The sequence below is a fragment of the Acomys minous genome (assembly GCF_964271855.1).
Source record: "Acomys minous genome assembly, chromosome: 13".
In the NCBI taxonomy this organism is placed as follows: domain Eukaryota; kingdom Metazoa; phylum Chordata; class Mammalia; order Rodentia; family Muridae; genus Acomys; species Acomys minous.
In genome coordinates this window covers 20,686,062-20,702,250 of record NC_140495.1, presented here as the reverse complement: position 1 = coordinate 20,702,250, position 16,189 = coordinate 20,686,062, and the positions used below count along the sequence as shown (strand labels likewise).

At 52.2% G+C, this 16,189-nt stretch overlaps 1 protein-coding gene across 1 annotated transcript in view; it reads right to left on the bottom strand.

Moving 5' to 3' along the window:
• The window catches only part of EPHB1 (EPH receptor B1), a 441,689-nt gene extending 426,692 nt beyond the window's left edge, over positions 1-14,997 (bottom strand). The window contains exon 1 of the mRNA XM_084752229.1: positions 14,391-14,997. Coding sequence (XP_084608355.1) covers positions 14,391-14,448 — 58 coding nt within the window. The 5' untranslated portion in view covers positions 14,449-14,997. The remainder of the gene's footprint in view (positions 1-14,390) is intronic.
• Positions 14,998-16,189: the final 1,192 nt, after the last annotated feature.

The window sequence follows — 16,189 nt, the reverse complement described above, 5'->3', positions numbered from 1 at the left end:
CTGGAAGGCCTCCCAAGCTTTCTGCCCCCCTCCCCCTCCCCCCCATCCCCATGCCCCCAGCACTGTATCTCCCTGTGCTTGTCTGGAGTCTGTGGTAGCAGAGGCACACACAGCATATCCGTCGCTTGTTTCCAGCGGGTGTTAAGTAATGAAGACAACTTCCAAATGAGAAGAAATTAAGTGCTGGAGCTGATTCCCCCGCTTTGTCAAGCTCAGCCGAGCCAGCGCCTCCTTGGAACACTTGCTTTGTGCCTGATACATTATGACAAAGCCGTAATTGTTCTTTCAGTCTTTCCCCGATATTTCATAACAACGTGAAGTGGAAGTCGCAAAGGTCAGCAGCGCTGTAGAACGAATGTTGTTCGTATTGTCCTTTTCTGAATAGTGGCTTCCATTTGCCAGGCTGCTCCATGCCCGTGAGCCTCGGCAGCCAGGACTGGTGTTGTTTAAAAAAAAAAAAAGCTGCAGTAACTACTAGGGAGGAATGCTCTAATTTGCTGAATGGTCTTGTACCATTATGCTACGTCGTCTGCATAAATACACACATGTGCAAGTATGTGAGCGCATGCACAGGAATGTACATGGGCATAGGCAGACACACAGGCACAGGTACACACATACACTGGCACATATACACATAGGCACATATGCATGTATACACACATGTCACATGCATGTGCTCAAACACACGTACACACACACACACTCACACACATACACTCTCTTCTCCCAAGCAACTCAAAACCTAGGAATGGAAATAATAGCAACCGTCAAGTCTCCAGGAACCCAGTAACAGGCACATCTGTCTTCTTCCTGGGACAACAACACTCCTGTCTGGTAGGTGACAAAGAAATCATAGGCTTTTCAGCCAAGAGCATCTCAGACTTGCTAAAACCTGATTCTGGGAGATGGGGAGATGAAATAGTGGATAAAAGTGCGCAAGTATGAGGACCTGGGTTCAAATCCTCAGTATCCATGTAAAATTCCTAGCATGGCTGTTTATGGGGTGGGGGGTGGGGATGGACTCAGAAGAATTGCTGGGGCAGGCTAGCTGCCAGCCTAGCTGCAGGATCGTGAGAGGCCCAGTCTCATGGGGAATGACGGAGCAGGAACCCAACATCATCCTCTGACCTCTGACCTTCTCCATACATGCACAGATTCATGCACCTGCAGAAACACAGTCACACATATCACACACAATACCTCTCTTCAGACACACGCATACCCTTTTAAATTTATCCGAATAGTGCTCCACCATTGGCAAGCTGAGTACCTGTGAGTGCGAAGTAAGAACTCCATAGCAGCATCCAAAGTCCAAATCAGGCATGTCCCAGGTTCACACCTCAGCTCTTGAGCCTCAGCTGACAGATCTATATAGCGGAGTCAATTTCTATCTACCCCCTGACAGGATTCTCTTCCTGCAGGCATACCTTAGAGGTTTCAAGAACCCGTGGATTATCTGGATGTGAAAATTGTGTAGGAGTCTGCATGTTCAGATACGGCTGGGGGCGAAGCCCATGAGATGCTCTGAGAAAACGAACCTGGAGTCATCTGGGGCAGGGCTCTGTTTGGGAAACTTGGGTACCACAAAAGAGAGCAACAGAGCCCTGGCAGGCTATGTCAGAGAGCAGCTTTGTACCTGATCCCTAGGTGTGATAGTTGCTAAGGAACCATTGAGATGCAAATAAATCGGTAAATACTTAACAGCAAGATCCCAGAACAGGGATTGGAGGGTGAGGTGGGGGGGGGGGGATGATATGGGGGGAGGGATGCTATCAGCTAGTCAGATGAGTGAAAGGAAAAGTACTCTCTTCTGACTGGGGAAAGAAAACCACTGGTTTTCATGTGGAACAGCAGCCTTGTGCTACTGTGTTAAAACAACAACAACAACAACAAAATCCTGTTCTTTTCTTTCCACTTGGCTTGGAGTAGAGGAAAGTTAGTACCTAGAACAGTAAGCCTGAGCAGTACAAAGATTCTCCCCTGATGAGCTCTGGGCAGATTTTAAATACATTTTTTCCATTGAGAAAGTATCATCTAAGGTATGAAAGAAGTGATCTAAACCGTGTGTGAGAGCACTTTCTGTGCAAACGTGAGGCCCTGAGCTCGAATCCCCAGCACCCACTTTTTTTTTTAAGTATGGTGGTATATGGAGACAGGATTATTGGAGCTTGCCTGCCAGCAGCCTCGATTCAGGTTCAGTGGGGAAATCCTGTCTCAGTGGAATAAGGTGGATTGTAATAAAGCAAGATACCTAAACCCTCAAGCGGCCTCCGTGTTCACACAGGTGCATAGAGCCATCACCAAACATGTATATATGCACATGTGCACAGGCATGCACGCATGCATGTGCTCAGGACACAAAACACCTGCCATCTTGTAAAAGTTTCAAAACCTACAGGGAAGAACAGTTTAAAAAGTGTGTTGAAATCTATGACTCAGTCATCTGCTGGTGGCAAACAGAAAGCCTGGGCGTGGCCAAAGGATGATTGGCAGTGCCCAGAAAGAGGAGAAACGATCACCTCACTGACCTACAAGTGTGCCTGTCCTTCACTCTCGCTTCCCGCTGAGCATTCGGCTTCCATGGGAGGTTAAGTTTAGGGGCACCGGTGTCTGCACTGGGACCCGGAGTGCTGCAGTAGGAAGAAAGTCACAGCTCCTCACCACCACTGCCACTATAAGAGCTCTTCTTTCAGACTCAAGGGGGGGGGGGCGGTGGTCACCAGAGTCATAAAAAGCACTTTGTTATTAGCCTGATGCTAACGTGTGATCAGTGAGTGTGTGATCGGTGTCCAGGGATAGAGGGAGCACCTTCAGCCATTCCTGGGTCTTCACTTCCCCGTCACCTTCTAGCTCCTTCGCTTTTCCCACATCCCCAAGCAGGTTATCTCAGCCCTAGCCTCCGCTTTCTGGCCTCCACAGCACATCCTTTCCCTCACTGTATGTGTGATGCGCTTGTCCGTTATCCAGTCACCAAGGAACACAGAAGGAGTGTGGCGAGCAGCTTCCAGTTTCGCATCCATTTCTGCTTCTACTTGCAACTGCACGCGGACATTTTTATGAGGAACCCGCCCTTTCACACCCCAAGACAAGCAACTGAGTTGAATCAGAGATAATTACTGTACTCCAACTAGCTCTAGGTCACATGACTTGAGCCTGGCTAATGACAGTACCCCAACCTCCTATGGTTCTCTGAGAGGATCAGGACTCCATAGAGGCCAAGGGGACAAAAATCAGCGGGGGGGGGGGGGGGGGGGGGTTAGGGGTGCTTTTTCCAACCAGGGGTGGGGAGTGTGCAAAGTTAAGAGTTTATATTTCTGTTGATAGTTCAAGAGGCCATGAGTTTGAGACTGCCAGCAGCCACATGACCACCACAGAGGGTAGCAGCCAGAGGATGGAGTCAACAGAAATGACTCCAGTTTTTCTCTGTTAGTTCTACTATATCCATTCCATACTGCTCTATGCCTTAGAGGACCAACCTCAATGGAAGGAATCTACCAGAAACCTCTGTGTGCATGTGTGTGTGTGTGTGTGTGTGTGTGTGTGTGTGTGCACGCGCGCGCGCACGCGCGCATGTGAACGCACACACCAAATAACATTGAGTGTCTTACTAGATTGCTTTCCTCTTTAATCTTTGAGATGGGGCAGGGTCTCACTGAGGCCCTGAATCTGGAGCTCACTAATTGGCCAGCAAAGCCCATGGATCCATCTGTCTGCACCCCTCCAGCACGGGATACAGATGTGCACTGCTGCACCTGTCTTTAACGCAGTGCTGAGTGTCTGAACGCAGGTCCTGGCACTTGTGTTACTATGTGAGACATCTCACCATAGAGCTCCTGCTTTCTTGTTGAGTCCATGTGATATGAGATGCTGGCAAGAGACAGAGCAGAGAAAGAATAGAAAAGATGGTCCCTAAACCTGTTCTGCACACTCTAGGCAACAGCTGCACTCCTATCTCTCAGGGAGCTCGCTCCATGGGACACTCTGGTTAGCCCCTCATAGCCCTAGGGTGCATAGTGATCTGGCTCCATCACCATAGCCCTAGGGTGCATAATGATCGGGCTCCAATACCATCCTCACTGCATCCTTTAACTCTCTGCATCTCTCTGTAAAGAGTTTCCTAAGTGAACCCTTCAGTGCTGTTGTCTGTGATATGCCAGGGCCCTGGTTTCCGCAGACGGGAACTAAGGAGTAAAGGCAGCCTGGTCCAGAGGGAGCATGACTGTCCCTGCAAACAGTCATGACTCCGGCCTCAAATGATCCAGCAATAACAAGTGGCCCTATTCTGTTTTCCTCCAGCCTGGGTTGAGCATCTGTCACTACAAACAAAGCATATGGCTGGTAGGTAAAGCCCAAAGCCTTCGGTGGAAAACTCTGGGTGTCTACCTTCGTGAGAAAGAGGATTGGAACTGCCTGGACCGCTCATTCCACCGCCACCCGCCTCTGACAACACCCTGCCCCATTACCCCAACACACGTGGCCTGTCTCTATCTCACACACATATACAAGGTTCCTTCACCTCCGTCTCACACATACACACACATGCAATTTTTCTTTCATTCACCACACACACACACAGTCTCTCTCTTTCTCACTCTCACACATGCATATACATACAGTCTCTCTCTCACACACACACAACAGGCTCTTTCACATATATATACACACACAGTTCTCTCACACGCACATATATATATATATATATATACATACATACATACAGAGCCTCTGTTTCTCTTATCTCACACAGTTTCTCTCTCTCTCTCTCTCTCTCTCTCTCTCTCTCTCTCTCTCTCTCTCTCTCCCTCCCTCCCTCCCTCCCTCCCTCTCTCCCTCTCCCTCACTCTCTCTCTCCCTCCTTCCCTCCCTCCCTCCCTCCCTCTCTCCCTTTCTTGTTTGAAGCATAACCGTGTCCCTGTCTCCCAGGGACAGGTGTGTAGCTATCCACACATCCACTTGCTTTCTCCAGTGTCCTTTCAAAAGCAGCCTGTAGTTTCCGAGCCTCTGTCTCCCCCACCAGTCTGCTATTTAGTGAGCTCCTTGAAGGAAAGGCTGTGTTCTTTATCTCGGCGCTTTTGGCTCTCAGTATAGTGTTTTTCACACAGATGCTCAACAAACGAACATACTCTGGTGAGCACTGAGTGCTCTTGCCCCGCACCTCATCTCCCCCAGCCAGTTTCCCCTTACAGAATCTGGACTCTCCAATCTGGGAGAGGCTCAGCCCATATGTGACATTCAGAGGACAGGCTGTTCCACCTGCTATATAAGGCAGCCGCTTGCATCTTGGTCTGGTTGGACCAGACAGAATTCCAGTCAAATCAAAGCTTATCCCTCATGCAGAGCATGCCTGCTTGCTATGGCTGCCCTTCAAACGGAAAGATGAGGGCCTTGTAGTCATGTCCTGTCTGTTCCCTTCATATCTGTCCTGAAATTACGCCATGCACTATTCACCTTTCTGGTGACCAACTGTGCCCCAGGAACCCAGCCCACACCTGAAGACTGATGCCCTCATTCAGCACCCCACCAGGTGCGCCATGGGACATTAGCAAAGTTTTGTTAAGCGCTGCACGAATAAAAGGCAGTACCTCCTCCACCACCCCAGCCTTCTGCATCTCTTTCCAATTTTCTCTACCATTTTTCTTCTAGGGTTTCTAGGAAATTCCAGTTGCCAATTGCCACATGATCAACCCAAACTCGGTGTTTTTAAGCAGTGGCGGCATTTCTGTTTTCCTGAACCCAAGGTTCAGAATAAGCTCATGAAGACAGCCTGCTCCTTTCAACTCAGGGATAGCAAGTCAGGGCTCAAAAGATGAGTGTGCGGCCAGCTGAAGGCTCATTTGTATGTCTAGTGTTTGAAATTGATCATGGGGGGGGGGGAGAGAGAGAGAGAGAGAGAGAGAGAGAGAGAGAGAGAGAGAGAGAGAGAGAACACAAGAACTAGGTCTTTATGGTCTTTTATAACTACAGCAGATAGATTCAGTTTTAAACATTCCATTGGCGTTTTCTTTCTTTTTTTTTTTCTTCATGAAACCAACCTACATCATTTACCCACCTTTGTGGCATATGCCATCACTATCAAGATAACGGAAAGGTGATGCCTCCATCATCAGGACCCCATAGAGCTGCAAAATAAATACGCAATCACAAGGCATGCAGAGCGGGCAGAGGGAGGCAGCGGCAGCTGTGATAGGTCCTTGGGGCCTAACCAGACGGGTCCACTGGGGTGGATTCTCAAGAATAACTTAGTTTTTGGCTTGCAACAGATAAGCTAGGAACTCAACAAATGCATCTGAAACCCCAGAGGCAACACTGCAGCACAGGGTCAGATAAAGATGTGGGGGGGGGGGATTGAGAGCCACGGCTGCTCAAGGTCTATTATGCATGTGTATCCATGTGGACTTGTATAGAGTGGGAGAGGGCAGTACTGGGGGGGACAATGGGGAGCAAGGAAAGAAAGAGGTGGGATGGTGAAGGGTCTTTCTTGGGTCCTGGAAGTATCAGGAAAGCAGCAAAGGACTCACACACAGAGTGTGAATACAATGACCCCAAGTTCCAAGTTATGGTCTGACACCCAAAGTATTTTCTCAGCAGTGATTTTTTGGTTCCCCCAAAACAGTTTTCTGATGATACTGACACCCTGCTCTTTTTCTCCAAGCTTACTGATTACCCCTATTTCTGTAGTGCCCTCATCCTCAGAGGGGTGGTGAAAACTCCGGAGGGACTTCCGGTCCTGTGAAGAGAACAGCAGACAGGCAAGAGCAGCAGCAGTGTTCAGGGGCAAAAATGGGTACGAGAGTACCTGGAATGCGGCCCCTGCCCTCCCCTTCAGATCACCTTCCGGCTCTGGCCTCCCCTGGCATCAGTGAGGGAGACAAAAGCAAGGGTCTTATGCCGCTGAGCTGGAAAAGCAGCGCAAGGGAAAACAGATAACAATTCACTTCATTGTCCAGCTGTGGCCCTCAGATAAGGCCAGCCCTATGCTACCACTGCCCATCTTCCTGCTGGGTGCTATCCATGGCCAGAGCCCTCAGAGCGCAAGCCACTGCCCAGAGACTGAGATGCTCTGAGAGTTCCCACATCCAGAGCTGAGGTCCAGCCCAATGCTTTCCTCATATGCTATTCCCCATATGTCTGCAGCTGGCCAGAGGAAAGGAAGTAGTTGGACAGCCAGGAAACAGCAGGGCCCAGGCTGAAGCAGGTAGGCCAGGACCCCAGGGAGGAAACAGGGGGTGTCCAGCTACCTCCTGCCCTGTTTCTGGTAAGTGAGACCATAGACAGAGCCCCAGGAAAACTGTGCAGTGCCTGGATCTCCCCAATGACCCCCAACCAAGACACACACACACACACACACACACACACACACACACACACACACACTCATGCTCGCACCTCTTCTGACTTCCTCAGCACCAAGGACAGTCACAGCTTCCATTCTGCAAGCATCTGAGCTCCTGAACTCAGCAAGGACAAGACCCCAGAAGACGTGTGGCGAAAGAAACCAATCCAAGCCCCCAGATGCAAGGTGAGGCTCTTGGGAAGGGTGTGCAAACAGGAGACCACACACCCTGAGGTTGGCCTACAGTCTGCAGAACAGCTGGGGCAGCGCTACCCAATAAGAATAGACTCCAGGTCAGGCACAAAAAGAGTGGTCACCTGGGACCTGGCATTGCACCTGGCTGGGCAAGAGTTAGAGGTTCATGGCTTAGAAGTAAAAGCTTCCAATTTTAATCCACACGTAAGCAATGATAAGTAGAAAAGGTACTGAGTTGAGAGTTTCCCAAACCAATCTAGATCTTAGCTGGGGAGCAGTTAACCCGTGCAGGCCTCAGCTCTCTCACCTGTATCCCAGAACAGGTGCCCAGTTGGCCCGTATGCCACCGAGGGCATGTGCATCCGTGCACGAAATGAACATCCCGTGAGTAGGTGGGAGCACAGTCCAGTTCTGACTGTAGCACTATGAGGCTGGATGGTCTATGCCTGCCTTAATCTTGTCTCGCGCCCTGCTGTTTCTCATGTGTTGAGACTGCAGAGGAGCCACACCTGCTGCGCACTCCCTGGAGCTCCAGTAGCACCTTAAGCAGATAATGGTGTGCCTGCCTTTCTAGTGCAGAGACCCTGGAAGCTAGCATTAGACTCCCGGCTCCTGACCACCCACCTCTGTCCATTTCTCGGCTCATTATCACCTCCACTGGGAGGTGGAGAAACAGAGCAGGGAGGTTAAATTCAAATCATTCATTTTGTCACTTGCTGCCAGAAAGCAGGAGGGGAGAGATGAGAGACACACGCGCGCACACACACACAGGGGCCTCAGGTGCAGTCTGTGGGCAGAAATGAGTCCTGGCAATTCTCGGGAACTCTCCTAGATGTTTTCACGTTGGCCCAGTTCTGCCACTGAGGAGAACGCTGGGGGAGCCTTCTAGGATCGGCCTCCTTAAGCAGCTGTTAATGGTGTTGTCTGCAGCTGCAGAGATTCCACCTGACCTGGGGAAACATCTGTGCTGGTGACAGAGAGGCAGGGCCTCCTCCATCCCTTTTGTTCCCTTTAGTGACTGTGCCGTTGCACTAGTCACCAGCAGGATCATTAGAGCGTGGTGAAGGTCCCCCTGATCTTCAGCATGGAGCATCTTTCCAGAACTCAGACTCTGTCCAGGTGAGGAAGATGGTTTGGGAGGGAGCGGAACACTACAGCAGAATGAAACGTGTCTGCGAGGGTGAATGCACGGCCAGCTTGGTTAGCTCTGCTGCAGGATGGGGGAGACAGTGACGGAGTCTGTTTCTCCAGAGAATATTAACTGAGGAGGAACATCAACCCTGAATGGGATAAGAGGACTGACCTGAGGACAGGAGAGGGGAGGGGAGAGGAAGGAAGGGGAGGAGAGAAGGCTAGCCCAGTGCCAGATTTCTCCCCCTCTCTACTTCCTCTTCCTCCATCATGATGTGGACCGGTCTACAAGCCTTCCCCTAAAGGTGACTCAGTCCACCCAAACTATGAGAAAAGTAAGCGTTCCAGGCTTTAAGTTGTCTACGCCAGCTGTTTTCACCACAGCATCACAAAAAGTAACACAGGGCCCATTTGCTAGGCTGGAGTGGAGATGAAAACTCATTAAAGAAATAAGAGACAAACACACATCTAATGTCACTGAGAGGCACCTGGCAGACAATTGCACATGATGCCAGTGGGGACCATGATATCATGTTGCCTGCACTTCCTACATAGGCCTAAACTTGCCACTAGCTAGGGGGAGATTCCAGAGTGTAGTCTGCCCCATAGGAGGGCTGGGCCAAGGCCCCTCTTGATGCTAACCAAGCTCCTCTTCCTCCTCCTCCTCCAACTCCTCCTCCTCCTCTTCCTCCTCCTCTTCCTCCTCTCCTTCTCCTCCTCCTCTTCCTTTTCCTCCACTCCTCCTCCTTCTCTCCTCCTCTCCTCTTCCTCTTCTTCCTCTTCCTTTCCTCCTCCTCCTCCTTCCCCTCTTCTTCCTCCTCCTCCTCCTCATTAGTCTAGGATGCCTGGACACTGAATGTCTGAGGTGACCACAACAGAATCCTCAGTGCCTGTGAGAATCATGCGCTAGCCTCGGTTCCCCAGGGGTCACCTTGCCTCACACAGGACTTTGTTTGCAATTATCAATCTGCCCATCACCACATCAACAGCTGCTTTAACCCTAGGGTGTGCCAAGCTCCATGTTTCTGCTATTCTCTCTCCATGGCTCTCCCTCCCAGTCTGACTCAACCTTGAGGAAACTGAGGCACAGGAAGGGGGAGTGTGATTGTGCCCCTGACTGATTCCTGAGCTTTGGTTTCAGTGGCAAACAGATTCTCATACACAACAGACCCATCCACTGTCCTCTAAGGCCTCCTTGGACTAGTTGCCTTTTACAACTTGACCTTAGGGGATGTGACCAGCAAACCAGCATGGTGGTCCTGAAATATCAGGGGTTTCCAATGCTATAGACATCCCTGAGCCAGCTGCTTAGGCAGTGCCCCATTTCAGTGTGACTGCGGTTGAATACTCCAACCCAAAGCCTCACCTATAGCTGCCACCGAAACGCAATCTGCAGACAGAGCGGAGGCATTTCGCATGCAAAATTTTTCTTTTAAATATGAAATCTCTCCCAAGGCATTACTTTATTATTATAGTAATTTCCTCAGAAGGGCAGACATCCAATGCTCTGTTTCTCCACCATCTTTGGAGACAGGGAAATTTAATAGAAACATTCAGGTTCCTTAAGTGGCTAGCGCAGAAGAGGAAGAAACAGAGGGATCTTCTCCAAGGAGCAGACTCCTGGAATCCAGGTGAGAGGTGTGCTCCAGAGAGTCATATTACGGCAGGTATGGGCCTGGCCCATCTCCTTTGAGACATTGGTCTCTATGGAAGAGGCAGGAAAGAGAGGCACAAGGGAGCTTGGTGGGAATGAGCTCTTCAGCTTCAGTGTGGGGTCATTTGTCTCTTCTCCAAGGACAGGGAAACCTGGAACCACCCCCCCCACCCTCACCCCCCCACCCCCCCGTCAGTGAAGAGCCCAACAGTCGCTGCCTGAGCTGGCACCATGCTCTTCCCACCCATGAATGCAGGCCAAACCTGCTGCATGTAAACCCTATGCTGGAGGTGGAATGCGGGAAGTATGTGTAAGAACACGGACTCTACATCCTAACTGCCTGAGTTCAAATTCTGGCTCAGCCGCTTAAGAGGCAGGCATCCTCATCACATATTAAGTGTGCCTACTATGTGCCTCAAGCTTCCCATCTTAAAAAAATGGGACAAGGCTGGAGCACGAATACAATACCTATTAGATAGGATTTTGTAAAGACTGAAGGAGTGTGTGTGTGTGTGTGTGTGTGTGTGTATGTGTGTGTGTGTGTGTGTGTGTGTGTGTGTACTTCTCAATGGCACTAGGCTGCCTTTCTCTCAGTCATCAAGCACTTTGCTAAGCCTGCAGATGCCCAAGCCATTCCAGCTCAGTCAATGCATTTCCAGAAGGCGCCTTCTCTGGGACCAGAAGTGCAAATGTCCAGAACTCATCCAGACTTGCTGAACTTGGTGCCAAGAGCCTGCAGCCAGCTGCCTGGGCATGCACATGTTTTCAGACATCTTACAACTACTGCCTGTAATGGCTGGCCTCTCTTTTGGTGTTCACAATTGTCTCTCCCTCTTTTCCCATGCTAGAATAGTATGATTTCATTGAGTCTTTGTGCTACGGGGAAGTCTTTCAGCCCTGCTATAGATGATTTTTTTTTCCAACTTAAAAATTATACAAGTGTCTCTTTAATCGCAGTAGCATCTCTCTTTAACACAGCACAAAGTGTTCTCAGAATGCACTGGCTCCAGCATCTAAGGCTGGAATGAGTGGGCCCTAAATCCATTCCTAGATAGTGAAGGCATGGGCTAGGTGGTCTGGATGATGGTCCACAAATGACAGAGTTAGAGACAAAAGCCAGGGGCCATGCTCTGGCTTCCTCGTCCTGACTGGAATAAAAAGGCAAAGGCTTGGAGAAGCAGGTGTTTGTCAAGAGGCCTTGTCCAGAAGCCCAGAGGATGCCGGCATCTTTCACCATTTATCTCAGTCCCCTGTAGAAGTCAAGCCAGGAAGCCCCAGCAAGCCTTTTCCCTGGCTGCTTGTGTCCTCCTGCTACCCCACAGAGCAGACTGGCTGGAAAGGGAGACAGGCAGAAGGGAAGGGGGGGAGAGGTGCTTTCAGGCTGGTTTTCCCATATAAGGTCCAAGCAGCTTCCTGTCTGATGGCATGTGAATTAGAGTGTGCCTCCACCCTACCCAGCTCCTGTCCTGTTAGACAAGGTGCACACCCACTATTTCCCCCTTCCTTCCTTTCTTCCTTCCTTCTTTCCTTCCTACCTTTCTTTCTTTCTTTCTTACCTTCCTTCCTCCCCCTAGGCATAAGTAGAAGAAGACAGACAAATGGCTGAAATCACCCAGGAGAACAACATTGCCTCCCCTCAGCGCAGAGTTTGGGGGAGGGCCCTGCTGTCTGTGTAGGCAGCTCATTGATCCACTCCTCTGAGAATTATTCTGCACTCATCACAAACCAAATGAGGCTGGCCCCAACCCAGCCAGGCAGGCGGGAAGGCTCTGTGTGTGGAGAGGAGAAAATGAACCTGCCTGTTGTCATTCGAGAACAGGAGGGGAAGAGAGTGGTGCGTTCTGCCCTGCGCAGCTGAGCAGGGACAAGACGCTGCTTTAATATTCTGCTGAATGTGGCGTTTCTTTTAACCCTTACAGAGATGTTCAATCCACAAAATAAGGCTTTCCTGTCAAGCAACTGGTGAAGTCCCCCACCCCTACACCGAGAGAAGGGAGGCGCAGCTCTCAAGTGGAGCTTGCCAGCAGGCCTGGGCGACATGGCTCTGCACACCAGGCTAGGTGTACACACAATGGCACCCGTGAGCAGCTTCACCACGAAGGAAAAGGGGCTCGGCAGGGGAAAAGAAAAAGTGATTAGGGAGGAATGAGTCCTGGTGCCTGATTTGTTCCCACGCACTGCTCTGCAAACTATTTTGCTTATGAATCTGTTCACTTCATCTACCGAGACTCAAAGCCAAAAGCAGACTTCCTAAAGTGGACATCCGTCTGTTCGCTGAGACCAAATCCCTGACCCCGCGGAGGCGCTAAGAGCAGTAGACCTGACCAGCCTAAGGCCGCCCGATGAGGACGACTCGAGGCCACCCCAACTCACGCGGTCCTGGAAGCCACTCCGCCTTGCAACTGCTCTCACCGGGCTTTGTTGCGAGTTGGTATCTAGCCCTTTCTATTTCAACTGCTTCTACACGTGTCTCCCGATGAGTCAAACCTCGAGCCTACGCTGGGGTGCTGTCCACACTCCATGCCAGTCTAAACCTGCACATTCCAAAAGTACACACACACACACACACACACACACACACACACACACACACACACACACGACAATGACGACGACGACGACCAGCAGCCTGGCAGGGCAGCAGGAGGTTGGGAGCAAACAAAAAGCAGCCACCTTGGGGAAAGTGAGAGACAGCGTTCTTTCTATGCATCAATTGCTGCTCCTCGCCTCACCCCTCTCCACGGATACCAGGCAGCGGTAATCTTTGTCATGTCTAAGACATGCTACGACGGGCGGGGGGTGGGAGGGCATGGGGTATGCCAGTTTCTCTTGGAAATAGACAGTGCTTTCTGGAAAGGTCGGGATCGCTGGACCAATGTTGGTCTGGAGTTTCCACTGAGCATGTCAGTTTCGCATGGCCCCAGTTCTCAGATGGGAGCACAGAGGGGAAGCAGGGAGCTGCGGACCTTCCACAAGGAGTGTCCTTTCGGGTGGAGTCCACCAGGCAAGAGACAGCTATTGGAAAGTGGGGCTTCCAGGAAGAGTGGCGGCGCCTCACCCCCAGAGTTGCTCCCTTTGAGGTAACTCTAACTCTGCTCCCCTGCTGAGATGCGTCCGGGTAGCGGAGGCCGCAGCAGCTCCACTGAGAAGACTGGGGGCGGGGAAGGGGGCGGGAGGCGGGGAGGTGAGTAGGGATTTCCCACGGGGATTCGCGGGCGCCTTGAGCGCCTGGGCTCCCCGGTACGCTGGAAAAGCAAAGGGTCCGCTGAGCCGGCTTGGCTGGCCACCAGCCGGAGGCACAACCACGTTGAGCCAGCAGGGATGATGCCTCGGCTTGTGGGCTCACAGCCACTCAGTCTCTTCTCTCCCACGGACGAGTTAAGGCACGAGCAGCGCTCACCCAAGCCCATCCCTGCTCCAAAGCTCAGAAGGCGAGAAAGATGTCCATCTCGCTCTTGCTGTCCCTGGAAGATTGCAGGCAGACAGGTTCTCGACTGATACCCCCAGGGTGGGGTCAATGCATTTTGGCAGCCACTTGCGGGGTACTACCTAGGAGCTTCTGTGATCCCCGCGCACAGCTTTTGCCTTCCGAGCCCAGAGTCCGGAAGCCTCAGACTGTGAGCGAGCTGGGAATGGGAGGTGGCACGCCACCGTCCGCCAGAGCATCCAGGCCCGGGATAGAAAGAGCCGCAGGTGCCGACTTTGGGAGCCTAATGACCAGAGGTATCCCTTCCCAGACCAGCTTTGCCCGGAGCTAAGAAGCTTGCACCGCAATGCAGCGGGATGCTGGTTCTCTAAGCCGGAGATGTCCGGAGATAGTGTTGTCTGGGAACACCGGGGCGCGGGAGCCGGGAGACTGCGAACCAGCTGCGGGCGCCAGGGGTTGGCCCAGGGCATGCTTGTGGGCACCACCCCAGCCTGGTGCCCCATCTCCGCCCAGGCTCCGGGACATCCTTGCCCTCAGGCACCGGGATGCCGGGCAAGGCTGAGTAGCCAAAGGAGCCCCGCGAAGCGCGCGGCACCCAGGAACTGGCAGCTGGCAGCCACCAAGTTGCGCCGCAAAGGGTACATTACCTTCCATCGCGGCCACTGCGGATGCCAGGAGGAGCAGCAGCAGGCAATCCAGGGCCATCGCCGGCCAGCGGCCCCCAGGCCGAGCCCCAGCCGAGACGCGCCGCGTCCCGGGGCGCCGCTGCGCTCCCGGCGGGTGGCTTCTCCGTGTCCTTTCGCGCTCTGGCCGGGACCGGACTCCCCGGAGCGCGGTGTGGGCGTGGGCGTGAGTGTACGCGCGTGGGGCGGTGAGGGCGCGCGTGGATGTGGGTGTGCATGTGTGTGTGTGTGTTTATGGGAGAGGTGGGTGTGTGCGTGCGTGTATGAGAGAGGGTGAGGGAGAGCGAGCCTGGGAGAGCGCGCGAGAGCGTGTCACATAGCGAGCTACAGCGGAGCCTACGGGAGGACAGAGCGGGCCAGACTGACGGGGGAGGGAGTGGGATCCCCCACCATCAGCTCTCTCTCCACCCCTAACACCTCCTGTCCAATCAAGGAATCAAACCTGCAAAATTCCCTCATCCAATCAGGCGCGAGCACCTCCTTACACTGGCATTGTTAGTTTAAGAAAAACTTTTGCTTGCAAGGCTGTGCGGGAGGGTTGGAAAGGCGCTAGGAGGGGACCGCGCTCCCCCTCGTGGTGATATTGGAGAACTGCAGCCTCGCACCCTAGCTCTCCAGGCTGGAAAGGAGGGCGCTCAGCCAAGAAAGTCAATTGAGGTCCCTTAATTTTACAAACACCCCACATCTACTACTGACTACTCCCATGCAGTATGCCTCCTCTCTATAGTACTTTACGAATCAGTTATGTTTATTGTTGAGTCTTATCTGGTTTTGTTCGCTCAGAATCCCTGCTGCCTTAACAGTGTCTTACTCTTTGCATGCATCTTTGGAAGGAGAGTGAAAGTGGTTTTGAGCCTTTGTGGCTCCTGCTCAGCGGTAGCCAGGGCATCTGGTGGGCTGCCTATCCTACATATCCTTAGCTGCATGTCTCCAAAAGTCTTTTTCCAAGTGTGTCTCCGAGCATCCACTGCAGGACCTGCTCTCAGAGGGGAGACAGTCATGGTGGGAAGACCTGGAGAAACAGCAGAAAGTCTGACAGCTTGGGGGCGGGGGAGAGGTTATACAGGGAAAGGAGCCAGAGAGAGACACCTTGTTTTGGACCAGGCCTGAAGGTGAGTGGAAAGGACTGGGTTCTGCAGCCACAGGAGAGCAGGGTTCCCATGATCAGCTCTGATGGCAGCGTTCCATTTTGCGGTCTGTTGAGAGGGTCGGACTGACTGTTTCCAACCAGACACTGGCCTTGAGGCTTGGGAGAGTTGACTGAAGCTTCTTGCCTCCTCCCTCATCCTCAGATTTCCTACAGGGTTAGGGGTGCTCCTGGATGAGGAACTTGGGGAGGGCTTGAGCCTGCTCGCCTCTCAAACCTTTTTCCCCCTGTAATTAAGAGGTTAACATTTGGCAACTCTCTTTGGGGGACCTGGTTAAATCATTCCATCGATTCCCCACCCTGCCTATGCAAGTCTGTCTTTTTCAGGCACTTCCTCCCCTTCCCCTCGACCACCTCAGCAGGCTACTTGTGTCTTCCCCTCCCCCACCCAGCCTCAGAACCTGGCAGGGAGATGCCACTGACCTTCATTTCATCCTCCCTAATGTCACCTCAGCTGCCCTCTGTCCCTCATCCCCCCCCTCCATCCCCCACAGCACCAACTGTATCTTGGAGATTCAGAAGCAAGGGATGCCTTGCTCTGACGTGGGTGACGACTGGGTCTCCTGCAGCTTTGGCAGATGCTGTCCACAGTCCAGTCTCGCTGCCTACCTGCCTT